This window comes from Dermacentor variabilis, chromosome 4 (genome assembly GCF_050947875.1).
Source record: "Dermacentor variabilis isolate Ectoservices chromosome 4, ASM5094787v1, whole genome shotgun sequence".
Lineage (NCBI taxonomy): Eukaryota > Metazoa > Arthropoda > Arachnida > Ixodida > Ixodidae > Dermacentor > Dermacentor variabilis.
The window spans coordinates 137,533,799-137,549,482 of NC_134571.1; the positions used below are offsets into that span (position 1 = coordinate 137,533,799).

General features: G+C 47.9%; 1 protein-coding gene across 1 annotated transcript in view; it reads right to left on the minus strand.

Moving 5' to 3' along the window:
- The window catches only part of LOC142578350 (phospholipid-transporting ATPase ABCA3-like), a 107,301-nt gene extending 104,161 nt beyond the window's left edge, over nt 1–3,140 (minus strand). Inside the window, exon 1 of the mRNA XM_075687747.1 lies at nt 3,020–3,140. Within this exon, the coding sequence (XP_075543862.1) occupies nt 3,020–3,035 (16 nt within the window). The 5' untranslated portion in view covers nt 3,036–3,140. The remainder of the gene's footprint in view (nt 1–3,019) is intronic.
- Nucleotides 3,141–15,684: the final 12,544 nt, after the last annotated feature.

Below are 15,684 nucleotides of genomic sequence, written 5' to 3' on the forward strand. Positions count from 1 at the left end.
CTACAGCTGGCTGGAAGCATGAGAAGCAGTCAGGGATCTTTAAATGCTATCGTGTTTCACTCTTAAGTGGGAAGCATAAGCGTCCTCAAGTTTTTTTATGCGAAGCATACTACTAGAGCTCAACCCAGCTCCTCAGGCGCGGCGGTGTCGCCATCAAGGCCGACCACGTGACACCGTGACGTCACGACAGAGGAGAAACGGGGCTCCACTCGCGCCGTCGCTCGCGGCGTCGCGGCGGTATACAAGCAGCTGCGCTTGTTCCTAGGTGTCTTTGGCTCAACTCTTGCAAGATGGGCTGGGTGGGAATCGAACCAGGGTCTCCCGAGTGTGAGACGGAGACGCTACCACTGAGCCACGAGTACGATGCTTCAAAGCGGTACAAAAGCGCCTCTAGTGAATGCGGTGTTGCCTTAGAAACGAGCTGTTTCTAAGGCTCAGGCGTGCGTCGCTTGCTCAGGCGCACATTTCGTTGCCGCGCCGACCGCTGCGTAGCTCGACGCTCACCGCGTCCAATGCGGGGCGCGTAGTCGCTGCGCCGTAGCCCATTGTCTTACACCCCTTGGCAGGTCGACGGGAACGCTTTCGAGTTCCACTCTTGAAGGCGAAGCAGAGTAACGCATGAGTTGTTTCTTCGTCTAGCCGAACCAAATATAGCCAAGCAACAGCAGTTCACCAGGCTAAACAGTGGTTCAAGAACTAAAATAAAGGCTAGGATGCTTCGCATCCTGGGCTTAACCTTAGCTAAGCCACAGCCATTTTTTTTTTCAGTTTTGCTATCAGACACGTCTACCTTTGTGAGCCTTTCGTGAAGCTAGTTTTTGAAACGTACGAATATTGCGCAGATGCTGCTCTGTAGCTACAAAATCTGAATGTGGGCTTTTTAACGTGCCCAATAAATTTCGTTCCGGTTGGCCTTTAAAGGCCAAACTACACATACGCTTGCCGGAAATTGAAAGCTCGTGCCGGTAAGCCTCGCGTTTGCTCAAATAGTGGAGCAGATATCCGTACTCACGCCGCGCTTCGACATGTACGACCTGTCCTGCACCATCTACGCATGCGTAGGCGTGGCGGCGCGAGCTTCCGCGCGCTAGCAAGTGTACCTGTCGTTTGGTCTTAACACACTGTAACATTTACGGATGACACTCGACCCCGTATGCATTACAAATACAGTTATCACAATTGAGAAGTTAAACTAGTTTACAATTTCCATTTTGTAACTAAAGCAAACACAAGTTTTAGCTCAAGTAATCACAGAGTGCGGAATACGAATACTATAAAAATAAGATCGCAAACTACGGTGCATACAATAGTTAGAAGTTTTAAATCAATTTACGCGAACTGCGGTTTCAGTAAACATTAAAAAATTGCAGGGTCTCTTAAGATCTCTCTTAAGAAGTGAACGGAGAAAGCCTACTCTTCCTCCTTTTATTCGCCTCTTTCTGTTTGCCTCTTCTCTTTGTCTTCTTTCTTTTAGTCATTATGGCTCACTACTAAGCATCTTTAGTCTTTGTAATCAATTGTGCTCATTACGAGCCGTCGTTACACATGTTCTTATCATATTCATCAGTAGTTATTACAAGTCATTTCAGTCATTAAAGCATTACTGGTCATTACTAAGCATCTTTAGTCATTCCTAATGAATTGTAGTTACAAGTTGTCGTTAGACATATTGGTCAGTGCGTAGTCATTACTAGTCATTGCAAGTTATTTCAGTCATTATTAGTCATTACTGCTCACTACTAAGCGTATTTAGTCGTCTGTAATCAATTGTAGTCATTACAAGCCGTCGTTAGATCATATCATAGCCATCAGTAGTTATTTCAGTCATTGTTAGTCATTATTGGTCATTACTAAGCCGTTTTGGTCATTTCTAAACAATTCTAGTCGTACAATTCGTCGTTAGACCTATTTGTCATTTCGTAGTCATTACAAGTCATTCCAGGCATTATTAATCATAAATGGTCATTACTAAGCATTTTAGTCATTTTTATTCAATTGTAGTCGCTACAAATTGTCGTTAGACATATTCATTTCGACCTAGTTAGACATAATTATTACTAGTCATTACAAGTAATTTTAGTCATTATTAGTCATTACTGCTCACTAGTAAGCATTTTTGGTCATTTGTAATCAATGGTGGTCATTACAAGTCGTCGTTAGACATATTGGTCATTTCGTAGTCATTACAAGGGATTAGTAGTAATTTTAGTCATTGGTACTCATTACTAGTCATTTTAGTCAATTGTGGTCATTACAAGCCGTCGTTAAGCATATGGGTCATTTCGGAGTCATTAGTAGTCGCCAGTCATTAGTAGACATTTTAGTCATTACTACTCATTACCAGACATTTCTAGTCATTTCTAATCAATTTTGGTCATTACAAGCCGTCGTTAGACATATTGGTCATCTAGTAGTCATTTATAGTCATTAGTATTCATTATTAGTCATTACCAGTCATTATGAACCTCTAGCAATCTCTAACATAACGTTATCATTCACTAACAGTCACTATCAATCATTTTTCATTCTTTAATCTGTCTTCATCTGGCGTGATGACTCTTCGGCGGACACTCCGGCGGTCAGGTCTGCTGACACAAGGGACTTTACTGATACAAACTTCACCATGAGCATAGAAAGGCTTTCGCCTTAAAATTTCGCGTTCATGTTTGATAGCACTTCTGTCCCGTAATTCGTTTTAGGTAGAGGAACCGTCCTTTTCTGCATACTTATTGCATTGTAAGAATGCAGGTTAGCGATTATTTTGTCGTACTTGTAAAAAAAAAACCGTCGTACAATTCGAGCATGTCAACATTGGTAACTTAAAATGGAAATGATATCTGTTCCGGCCCCGGTCACATAACCTCGCTCACACTCGCCGTACTTGGTTGTCCGCACCGAAGCCCGGCCGTTTAGTTCATACATAATCCCGGCCAGCTTGACGCTATCACTCTGGCAAAACGCGCGTAAAGTGCTGGCCGAGCGAACAGAAATTGTGGAACACTCTATCGGACCTACTCACACTGGGGAGGCTCCATACTCTGGTCACCGTTTGCTCGTCGGAGAAGGTCGTCTGTGAACAACGATCGGGCGAACGGGTTCGCGAGTGTTCGCTGCCTTCGTGCTCTGATCGCGCGCTCGGTGCAGCTGGGCCGCGAGGGAACGAGACCGATGACGTCTTCGTCCGCTTCTATCTCGTGCACCCCTACTGCTGACATAAATTGTGTAAATGACGAGAACGATTCTAGACCTCGGCGGGAACGTCCACGCCCTGCTTTTGTTTAGAGCTGCTACGCTATGGTACAGCCATCCGAATGCTTGCACAGACAATGAAATGCTTTATTTTTCATACCAATCGGCTGCCTTCCTAAAACGCTATATTCGTTGTGATTATTTATATATGGCTCGGTCCACTCTAGTACATGATCGCTGTTCGACTTTGAACACCGAGCAAAATACATCTTTCCCCAGTATTTTCAATTCCAAATTTCTTTAACCCCATTTTGTGCAAACCGCCCAATTTCTGGTTGATCCCCAACGGTGGGTGTGAGCCGCTTGTGCGAAGGAACAGTAAGAGTAATACGCAGAATACTTTTGGAGATACCGCATAAACTGGTGTTCTTGAAGGATTTTATTTTTCAGCCCTTGTACATGTTGTTTGCAACGGTAATAAATGCGTGCACCTATGAATTCATTCGAAACATTTAAAGAGAACATGACCATGAGAGACAACCACTGAATTGTTTCCTCTCCAGACACCGACGTTCCCTGGATTTATTTTTAAAGCTTTGCGCGTGGGGCCTACCGAGGGGGCCTTCGACAGCTCCTTCGTACGATTACAAAAGCAAAAGGCTCTTTCGATAGATTAATGAAATTCCGGCCGAACTCATCTCACGTCGAATGACGACGTTAGCACGATTAGCATTGAAGCAATGTGGCCACACACCGCACTGCCTCCACCGAAACGCGTCATGCATGAGGCGCATATGCAGACGGGCTCCTCTATCGCGCATCCATTTGCAGACGCCGCCCCATCTAGCGGACTTTGCGGCGGCGCCGAGAAGCTAGCGCGTGCCACGCATGTGTGAATGCATACTTATACAAGGTGGTCTGCATATATATATATATATATATGACGTGGGTTCGATTCCGCTCAGCATCGAAAAAGATATTAGTTTTCTTGTCCCTTTGTATTCGAGAACTGCACGGCACATACCCAGTGTCCTAAGTTGGAGTCAAAGAGGCTGATTGAAGAGCGGCACGTGCCCAATGTTGCGTACCCTAGTTTCATTCACGAGAATGCGTCGCCGAATACCAATGCCTAATTTTTATTGCGACAGGTCTAGTTTGGCAACTTCCTCTGAATATTTCTATTGCGGCGAATCTGAAACTATGAAGCATTTCCTTATAGAGTGTTGTAGGTTCGACGTGCACAGAAAACCACTTCTAGAAGGTCCCTTTCGCCAACTTAGATTGGTCATTACGCTTCCTGTGAAACTTTCTCTTGGGACGTCGGCACTAGGACAGTGCAATAGGAACGTATGTGACGCCATATTTAATTTAAGTTGATCAAAAGAGAGTGCGATGTTAATTCTATCGTTTTGCTTTCCTCAATATAAACACAAAAATATTAATTTCAAATTATAGAATAATATAGCCTGAAAATTAATATTAACAATTAATATTCAGTTAATATCTTTAATTACAAAATTCCATTTAAATATCCTTCCCTCCTTACCTACTATCACCCGATTCATGGCCGATCCCTCGTAATGGAAATGGATGGATAGAATGGATCCCTCGCAATGGGAAATTATGATCTGCTACCAGTCTAGCAGCCCGGATCCGCTAGCAACAGTCATGAGAGGTTCCAGGGCCATCCAACAGCCCTCTAGGCCACCCACTTATAAGGTCCACCGCTAAGCTCAGTACGTCTTAGCTGAGGGGCTTTCTCCGCAGCGCTTCGTGGGTCGGGCAGACGCACGTCAGGCGTTGGCCATGTTCGTAAAGGTTGCTTGTAGTCGGGGCAGGTGTGGTCACAGGTGGGACGTAACGTGTGTCATCGTCAGCTTGCACATCTTGCTGACCGCCTGAGTCCGACGTTTCGCGTAAGTGGACCGCTTTTCTGGCACGTCTGGCGTAATGGTAACCCAACACTGCAGCAGGAAAAGAAGCACTTAATTGTCCAGCGCAGAATGAACCAGGAGGCGGTAGACGATGGTTCGCAGGTACCGAGTCTCGGAGGTGCTTCCTCTGCGGACTTAATCATCGATTCGACCTGTCGTGTGAGTGCAGATTTAATTTAGCAGCTGAACCGGCTCACAGTGATCGGCGTATGCTAAAAAGCAATAGATTTGAGCGAGCGGAATCCTTCCTTCTATTCGCCCATCGTTCCTGAACTTGATCAGGAGATGCTGCGCTTTGCTATTCGTTTCCCCAGTCCAACAAGGCGTCTGTTTCACGTCGCCTTTCGTTTGAAATTTTGTAGGCTTCGCGCACAACGAGCTCACTGCCTTCCTTGCACATGCTACAGAGGTAGCATAGGGCTTGTGCATCAAGTACCGGGTCATTTATGCACGAGCACAAAGCTCCCACAAAACAGCAATGAACCAGTTCGTGAAGTGCAGGGCGAATAGAATAGACATTATGCCGACGCATAGGTGTGCTAAGCACGTGTTACTCTCTCATTATCTCTCTCTCTCCTATTTTATCTATCTTGATACTACGACATGTAGTGAATATGTTACAGGTGACTGCGGTGTATCATATGATAGCACAGGTGAGCCTAGGTCACACGGCGAGTGCAGCGTTCATCACTACGTAGTGTCGTTGTGATGAAATAGCGTGGTGAGCGCAGACGACGGGCAAATTGCAGAAAAAAGAAAGAACACCATAAACATCAGCAGCTGCAGTAAAGGCACGAAAAATATAAAAGGAAGTGGCAAGTCACAACAGTGCGAGACGACAGAAGCTGATCTGGCAGGGTTGAAATGCTTTGCTGCAGCTGCTACAGGAGACCAATATCCCTGCAGACAGCCATTTCTAACCACATCTACGAACTTGAATCCGTAATAATATCGAGGAGGGTGGCGTAATGGGCTTGTTGGTCGGTCATCATGTAACGGTGTGTGGATAGGACAGTAAAACACGAACGCAAGAAGAAACGAACGGACGAAGACAAATATTTGTCTTTGTCCGTTCGTTTCTTCTTGCGTCCATGTTTTGCGGGGCTGTCCAGACACCATTCCGTCATCATAGTTTCTTGGAGAATTCTGAAGTGAGTCTAAATCGGTGGCTCAATTTTATCCACATGATTTCGTTTGCCCAAGCTGAAAAGGCTTATTTTTCTAAGGACACCTGTTTTGAAATAACGTGATTGTTGGCCGCGTGGTTGGCGATTACGTTCTTTTTAACGCATTAGCATTCTTTAGATGTTTCACGCATTTCCCGGGGGATGTCCATCTATGTCTGTCTCTAACCGTTTTCCCACTTACCTGGGTCACAGAGTAGTCCGTGGTCGAAAGTGTAGCGCATCGAGCTGTTGTGCCGACGTAACAGGGTTCGAAACCAACCATCGGACCAACTTAGGTCACTGAATATGTGGCAGTGTGTACATGCGTGCCACTCTTCAACGAACCTCTTTCACGCCGATGGCACTTGCGCCACTAAAAACTGCATATTCGTGCATTCATTCGTTCACTCTGACAGAAGTACTTGACCGTCCGTCGCGACGGAGATCCAGTAACCTAACTCCCGGACTACCGATGCCCTCCACGCCCCGAGCTCGACGAAGACTTCTCCGTTGCCAAGGTCAGACGGGCCATCTTCGCGCTCAACCGCAAGTCTGCGCCGGGTCCAGGGGAGTCACCAACAGAATGTTAAGAAACCTCGAGGACACGTCGATCGTCTTTCTGACCGACAAAATCAACAAGTCCTGGAATAGCGGCGTTGTTCCTGCAGAATGGAAGATGGCCTGCACGGTACTCATTCCCAAGCCCAGCAAGGCCCCGAACATCGAGAACCTCAGGCCGATTTCTCTAACCTCCTGCGTCGGCAAGGTCATGGAGCACGTCGTCCTTAACAGGATCTATGGGTACCTCGAAGACAACGAGGCTTACACGTACAACATGATCGGCTTCCGCGCCGGACTCTCGACGCAGGATGCAATGAAGCTAATAAAGCATCAGATTGTGGATGGTCGTTCCAGAGACGTCAAGGCTTTGCTCGGTCTGGACCTCGAGAAAGCTTTCGACAACGTGCTCCACAGCTTCATTGTAAAGACCGTTTCAGACCTGGGTCTCGGTTCCAGATTCCATAGCTAAGTCAGTTCTTTCCTAACGGACAGGAAGGCCAAGCTTCGCATTGGGGACTTGCACTCCAACGATGTGCCCCTCGGAGGGCGGGGCACTCACCCACACTGTTTAACATCTGTATCATTGGTCTTTCCGAGAGGTTTTCACGCGTAGAGGGCGTCAAACACGCCATATACGCCAACGACATCACCTTATGGTGCTCCGGCGGCTGTGAGGGCAGAGTCGAAGAATCCATGCAGGAGGCGATCGACGTGATCGGGGAGTATCTCCGCCCCACCGGACTTCGATGCTCCCCCGCCAAGTCGGAGCTTCTGCTTTACAGAAAAGAGAAGGGAAGCAGACCCAAAGATTGGAAGCCAGTCTCCGAAAGCAGCATCAGTCTTCGCACTTGTGACGGGTGGGGGGGGGGCGAGTGTGATACCCAGGGTTGACGTTATTCGGGCCCTGGGCATGTTTGTCGAATTCAACGGCGGGAACGGAACGGCTCTCCGCGAGATCATCGCAAAGACGGACAACGCTTTCCGCCTCGTTCGCAGAATAGCAAACCGGCACCGAGGAATGAAGGAAAACAATCGCCTCAGGCTTATCAATGCCTTCGTACTATGCCACTTTACGTACACAATTTCTATGCACAACTGGCTCAGAGCGGAGCGAGGCAAGCTCAACGCTCTCATCCGCAAAGCGGTCAAGAGGGCTCTCGGGCTACCCATCAGGACCCATAACGAGGATCTCCTCTAGCTGGGGGTGCATAGCTCTGCCGAGGAGATTGCCGAAGCCCAAGAACGCGCACAACTCACTCGCCTGAGCACCACAGCGGCAGATAAACACATTCTCGAAGAGCTGGGTTACCAACCTGCGGGATTCCCGATGGTCAGTACCCCGATCCCTAGGTGCATTCGAGACAAGTTCGAAGTGGCCCCTGTGCCCCGAAACGTCCATCCCGTCCATAATGAGGTCAGACGCAAGGCCAGAGCTGCAGCCATCCTCAAACCGATCAAGCAGAGAGACATTAGAGCAAACTTCGTCGACGCCGCGAAGTACAGCGATGGGAAGACCTTTGCCATCATTGTGGTCGACTCCAGCGGCAAGATTTCCAATAGCGCCTCCATTCGCACTTCAGATCCCGGAGTCGCCGAGCAAGCCGCCATCGCACTCGCCCTGCTAGACGGTCGTGAGTCCGAGATATATAGCGATTCCAAAACGGCAGTTAGGGCTTTTCAGAAGGGTTGCATAACCAAGCAAGCTGCTCGTCTTCTTAGCAGCTCGAGTCGATATGCTCTCAGGCATCATTCAATCCACTGGTTTCCCGCTCACGTAGGGTTGGTCGAGGGTGCTCCCCCGAACCTAAATTAGTCTGCTCACGAGGCTGCGCGTGAACTCACCGACCGCGCTTCCTCTGCAAGAAGCACCGACTCCCCTCCTCCCTACGGCCACAGGGACGCTCCCGCTACTCACAACGAGACTATTAAATTCTTCTACATGTCTAGAAGGGTCTTTCCACCCCCTCACCCCAAGTTGAATAGGGCGCAAGCCGTTTCGCTTAGGCTTCTGCAGACCAGTACGTATCCGTGTCTGTCCGTTCTCCACGAGGCTTACCCGGACGTGTACCGCGACGACGTCTGCCCCTCCTGCGGGAAGACATCCACTCTAGCGCACATGCTCTGGGAGTGCGGGTCGACATACCCCAAGTTCATCAAGGAGGAGTGGGACTCGCTTCTGCGTAGCCCCGCTCTAGAAAAGCAAATCCTGGCTGTCCGGCGTGCCCGCGACCGGGCCGGTGTTCTAGACCTGCCGGTCCCGACGTGTGACTAGCCGGGCGCGCAACGAGTTCGCGTCCTCACTGGACCTGCAATAAAGTTTTTTCACTCACTCACTCAGTCACGTGGTATATGTAGAAAGGGGATGGGAGAGCTTGGGAGAGCCTCTCTGTGTGTATGCGTGTATATATATATATATATATATATATATATATATATATATATATATATATATATATATATATATATATATGTGTGTGTGTGTGTGTGTGTGTGTGTGTGTGTGTGTGTGTGTGTGTGTGTGTGTGTGTGTGTGTGTGTGTGTGTGTGTGTACTTGTTACTTGTCTGCTTCAGTGCATGAAACGACGTTTTGTCAACAAATTAACTGGAACGCCAATGGAATGCAATTTCATTGCGCAGAAATTGGAACGCCAAGTTCGGGAATTTATATCTCGAAACTGGTGTTGTCCTGAGAATTCGTTCCAAGTGGATTCGCCTTGCGAACTCCACGGCTATGATTTGTAAATTGCAATATGGGCCATGATGTAATTAGTCAGAAACTTAATTCGCATTTTTTTTATTAATTAGTCAATTTTGCATCTCAATTTTTGGTGCAAGTATTGTCCGCCGCTTCGAGTAGACAAGCTCGCGAACTAGAATTGTGACATCTGATATATATGTGTATATATTCGTATTTGCTCAATTGTAACACGATTTTTTTTTCATGATTTTCGTTGCTTGTACTCGACCTTCGTTTCACATTCGAATAACAACAAAATTTTCAGTTTGAAACCAAATATTCTAAATTCTACGGATTTTAACACTACGTTGGCAACGTGTACCTTCACGTCTCGATTCAATCCACAAACAATTCGACCGAAGCCAAATATCCCTTCTTTCTTGGCATCGACGCGATTTTCGCTGTGCTCGTGACTGGTGTTACGTTTACGGTTCTTCGTGACGCTGCTGCCTTTCGCGCTTCGACTACGTTCATTCGATTACGTTATGGCGACGCAGAGTGGTCGGTATGACGGCCGCTTCAAAAGACGAGTAATTTTGGTGGCCAGCGAGCTGGGAAGCTCCACCACGGCTCGGCGGCTCGAGGTCAATGAGTCGACGAATCTAGGATATATATATATATATATATATATATATATATATATATATAGTTCAATGAGAAGGTCTGTAGGTCCGGTGCATAGGTAGTTTTAAAAAAGAACGGGCACACTTACGAAAATTGCATCTTGAACGTTTTTAACGTTTCGGCCGTGCCACGCCTGCAATGTTACAAACATTAAAGGTGCAATTTCCGTAAGCTTCTTTGCTAAAACAATATATATATATATATATATATATATATATATATATATATATATATATAAACAGGTCTTGTTGTGAACCTTAATAAGAGGTACAAATTGAAGGTCGTACAGGTGTACGCCCCTACATCCAGTCATGATGACCAGGAAGTCCAAAGCTTCTATAAAGACGTGGAATCGGCGATGGGTTAAGGTCAAAACTAAATACACTGTACTGATGGGCGACTTCAATGCCAAGGTTGGCAAAAAGCAGGCTGGAGACAAGGCAATAGGAGAATTTGGCATAGGCACTAGGAATAGCAGGGGATAGCTATTAGTAGACGTTGCAGAACAGAATAATATGCAGATAACGAATACCTCCTTCCGCAAGCGTGATAGCCGAAAGTGGGCGTGGAGGAGCCCGAACGACGAGACTAGAAATGAAATAGACTACATACTCTGCGCTAACCCTGGCATCATACAAGACGCGGACGTGCTCGGCAAAGTGCGCTGCAGTGACCATAGGATGGTAAGAACTCGAATTAGCATAGACTTGAGGAGGGAACGGAAGAAACTGATACATAAGAAGCCGATGAATGAGTTAGCGCTAAGAGGGAAAATAGAGGAATTCCAGATCAAGCTACAGAACAGGTATTCGGCTTTAACACAGGAAAAGGACCTTAGTGTTGAAGCAATGAACGACAATCGCATGGGCATCATTAAGGAGTCCACAATAGAAGTCGGTGGCAAGTCCGTTAGACAGGATACCAGTAAGCTATCGCAGGATACGAAAGATCTGATCAAGAAACGCCAATATATGAAAGCCTCTAACCCTACAGCTAGAATAGAACTGGCAGAATTTTCCAAGTTAATAAACAAGCGTAAGACAACTGGCATAAGGAAGTACAATATGAATAGAATTGAACATGCCCTCAGGAGCGGAGGAAGCCTAAAAGCAGTGAAGAAGAAACTAGGAATAGGCAAGAATCAGATGTATGCGTGAAGAGGCAAAGCCGGCAATATCATTACTTATATGGATGAGATCGTTCAAGTGGTTGAGGAGTTCTATGGAGATTTATACAGTACCAGTGGCACCCACGACGATAATGGAAGAGAGAATATTCTAGAGGAATTTGAAATCCCACAAGTAATGCCGGAAGAAGTAAAGAACGCCTTCGGAACTATGCAAAGAGGGAAGGCAGCTGGGGAGGATCAGGTAACAGCAGATTTGTTGAAGGATGGTGGGCAGATTGTTCTAGAAAAACTGGCCACCCTGTATACGCAATGCCTCATGACTTCGAGCGTACCGGAATCTTGGAAAAACGCTAACATAATCCTAATCCATAAGAAAGGGGACAACAAAGACTTGAAAAATTATAGACCGACCAGCTTACTGTCCGTTGCCTACAAAATATTTACTAAGGTAATTGCAAATAGAATCAGGAACACTTTAGACTTCCGTCAACCGAAGGACCAGGCAGGATTCCGTAAAGGCTACTCAACAATAGACCATATTCACACTATCAATCAGGTGATAGAGAAATGTCCGGAATATAACCAACCCTTATATATAGCTTTCATTGAATACGAGAAAGCGTTTGATTCAGTCGAAACCTCAGCAGTCATGGAGGCATTGCGGGATCAGGGTGTAGACGAGCCGTATGTAAAAATACTGAAAGATAACTATGGCGGCTCCACAGCCACCGTAGTCCTCCATAAGGAAAGCAACAAAATGCTAATAAAGAAAGGCGTCAAGCAGGGAGACACGATCTCTCCAATGCTATTCACAGCGTGTTTACAGGAGGTAGGTATTCAGAGACCTGGATTGGGAAGAATTGGGGATAAGAGTTAATGGAGAATACCTTAGTAAGTTGCGATTCGCTGATGATATTGCCTTGCTTAGTAACTCAGGGGACCAACTGTAATGCATGCTCACTGACCTGGAGAGGCAAAGCCGAAGGGTAGGTCTAAAAATTAATCAACAGAAAACTAAAGTAATGTTTAACAGTCTCGGAAGAGAACAGCAGTTTACGATAGGTAGTGAGGCACTGGAAGTGGTAAGGGAATACATCTACTTAGGACAGGTATTGACTGCGGATCCGGATCATGAGACTAAAATAATCATAAGAATAAGAACGGCTGGGGGGCGTTTGGCAGGCATTCTCAGATCATGAACAGCAGGTTGCCATTATCCCTTAAGAGAAAAGTTTATAACAGCTGTGTCTTACCAGTACTCACGTACGGGGCAGAAACCTGGAGGCTTACGAAAAGGGTTCTACTTAAACTGAGGACGGCGCAACGAGCAATGGAAAGAAGAATGATGGGTGTAACGTTAAGGGTTAAGAAAAGAGCTGATTGGGTGAGGGAACAAACGCGAGTTAATAATATCTTAGTTGAAATCGAGAAAAAGAATTGGGGCATGAGCAGGACACGTAATGAGGAGGGAAGATAACCGATGGTCATTAAGAGTTACGAAATGGATTCCAAGGGAAGGGAAACGTAGCAGAGGGCGGCAGAAAGTTAGGTGGGCGGATAAGATTAAGAAGTTTGCAGGGACAACATGGGCACAATTAGTACATGACCGGGGTAGTTGGAGAAGTATGGGAGAGGCCTTTGCCCTGCAGTTGGCGTAGCCAGGCTGATGATGATGTTGTTGTGAAGTAAGGATAGTAGTTTTATCTTGCTTAATGAAGAAGACGGCACGTTTATGCCCCACCTTCCTCTCTCGCGCTCGTGGCAGCAAAAGCATGTTTTATACGACCGGTATTGAAAAAATTACCGACGATTACGTTACTTCCTAATGCGAAATTTGAGCGCAGCAAATAAGCTGTTTCACCTTTTGGATAGATTGAGGCAAAGAAATCGAGCAACACATGTATGCGCTATCACATAATTTTTTTTTTATTTTTCACACGTATTCCTTTAACAAAGACTTCACTAACAGTTCTTGACAGTCATGAAGGAAGCTTTGTGGTCGGAGAAATAGACTGATATATGTTCGACTTGGTACACCAATGCTTGATTCTCAAAGACGAGATCTATACAAGTGCCTCGCGAGGTTGTCACAGCCGTGGGGGAAGCAGAGGCTAAGCGCCGCCGCCGAGAAGACCCTGCCGTTCGCGCCGCCGAAGCGGAGGCTCATCGCCGCCGTCGAGAGCAACCAGCAGTAAGCGAGGCTGAAGCAGAAGCTCATCGCCGCCGCCGAGAAGACCCTGCAGTTCGCGCCGCCGAAGCGGAGGCTCATCGCCGCCGTCGAGAGCAACCAGCAGTAAGCGGAAGCGGAGGGGGGCGGCGTGTACACCCAGCGGCAAACGATGGGGGCAGAAGCGCGCGCAGCAAGCGGACAACACGATAAAGGGAGGAGGGAAGAGATAGCAGCGACTGACTGATGCCGCTGACGGCGATAGTGAGTCAACCCCAGCTATCCGCCACACAAGAACAGGGGGGGGGGGACCCTTTCCTCCTCTTTCTGCATGGCGGCGACGGTGTTCTATGCAGTCACGTTATCTTGACTCTCTAGCGGCGTCAGCGGCATCCAGCGGTATCAGTCGGTCGCTGCTAGCGCTGGGGGGATGAAAGGGGGGCGGAGCTGGTTACGAGGCCGACGACGACGCCGACGACGACGCGAAACCCAGGAACGGACGCCAAAGAGCTGCGCTCTCAAAAAAACATATGCAGCTAATTTCGTCCGCTGTAGCCGATAGTCAATTGTAGCACGGTCAATGAAAAGCGAACTAAAACTAACACGCGAAATAATTTAATAATGCAGCGTTTACAGCGAAGCTGTTAAGGGCTAGTTCCCCCCCCGGATCGTGTCCGCGTGTAGACACAAAACAACGAAGATAGTGCAATGCCGGGCATACCCGTGGCGGAGCTGAAGCAGGCGTTAAGCATTCCCCATAGGTAGGCCGATCCTGAAGATTGTGCAATGCCGGGCCGACCCGCGGCGGAGATGAAGCAGGCATTAAGCACTCCCCATAGGAGGGCCGATCCCGTAGTTAGTGCAATGCCGGGCGGACCCGTGGTGGAGCTGAAGCAGGCATTAAGCACTCCCCATAGGTGGGCCGATCCCGAAGATAGTGCAATGCCGGGCAGACTCGCGGCGGAGGTGAAGCAGGCGTTAAGCACTCCCTATAGGTGGACCGATCCCGAAGTTAGTGCAATGCCGGGCAGACCCGCGGCGAAGGTGAAGCAGGCATTAAGCACTCCCTATAGGTGGACCGATGCCGAAGATAGTGCAATGCCGGGCAGACCCGCGGCGAAGGTGAAGCAGGCGTTAAGCACTCCCTATAGGTGGACCGATCCCGAAGATAGTGCAATGCCGGGCAGACCCGCGGCGAAGGTGAAGCAGGCGTTAAGCACTCCCTATAGGTGGACCGATCCCGAAGATAGTGCAATGCCGGGCAGACCCGCGGCGAAGGTGAAGCAGGCGTTAAGCACTCCCTATAGGTGGGCCGATCCCGAAGATAGTGCAATGCCGGGCAGACCCGCGGCGCTGGTGAAGCAGGCATTAAGCAATCCCTATAGGTGGACCGATCCCGAATATAGTGCAATGCCGGGCAGACCCGCGGCGAAGGTGAAGCAGGCGTTAAGCACTCTTTATAGGTGGACCCATCCCGAAGATAGTGCAATGCCGGGCAGACCCGCGGCGAAGGTGAAGCAGGCGTTAAGCACTCCCTATAGGTGGACCGATCCCGAAGATAGTGCAATGCCGGGCAGACCCGCGGCGAAGGTGAAGCAGGCGTTAAGCACTCCTTATAGGTGGACCCATCCCGAAGATAGTGCAATGCCGGGCAGACCCACGGCGAAGGTGAAGCAGGCGTTAGGCACTCCCTATAGGTAGACCGATCCCGAAGATGGTGCAATGCCGGGCAGACCCGCCGTGGAACTGCAGTTCACCATTAAGGGGCACATGTACACAGCTTCGCTAGTCATCCGTCTTCACAGTATGGAAGGGTAGTGAGTATTCAGAGCTGGTTTCATTTCCCAGGAGGTTACTGTATCGTGACGTCATGACGCTGAATGATGTGGTCACGCGGAAGCAAGTCATAGTGACGTTTTTGTCACTTGATGCGGCTCTCTCTGTCGTCTCCCCTGCTGCATGCTACTCGTTGTAAGGACCTATGTAAAGTGGCATAGCGGAAGACAGAGCAATCTGGATCAGCGAAATTTAGCTTGTAATATTTTAACGTCGTTGCGCGTATTTATTGCCCCCGTGTTGATTAGCCGCATAACTTTGGTTGCTTGACAAGCAAGCTGGCTGAGGTACCCGCAACTCTGCTGCCTTTTGTAACACATACAGTAACACTTGTCGCTAC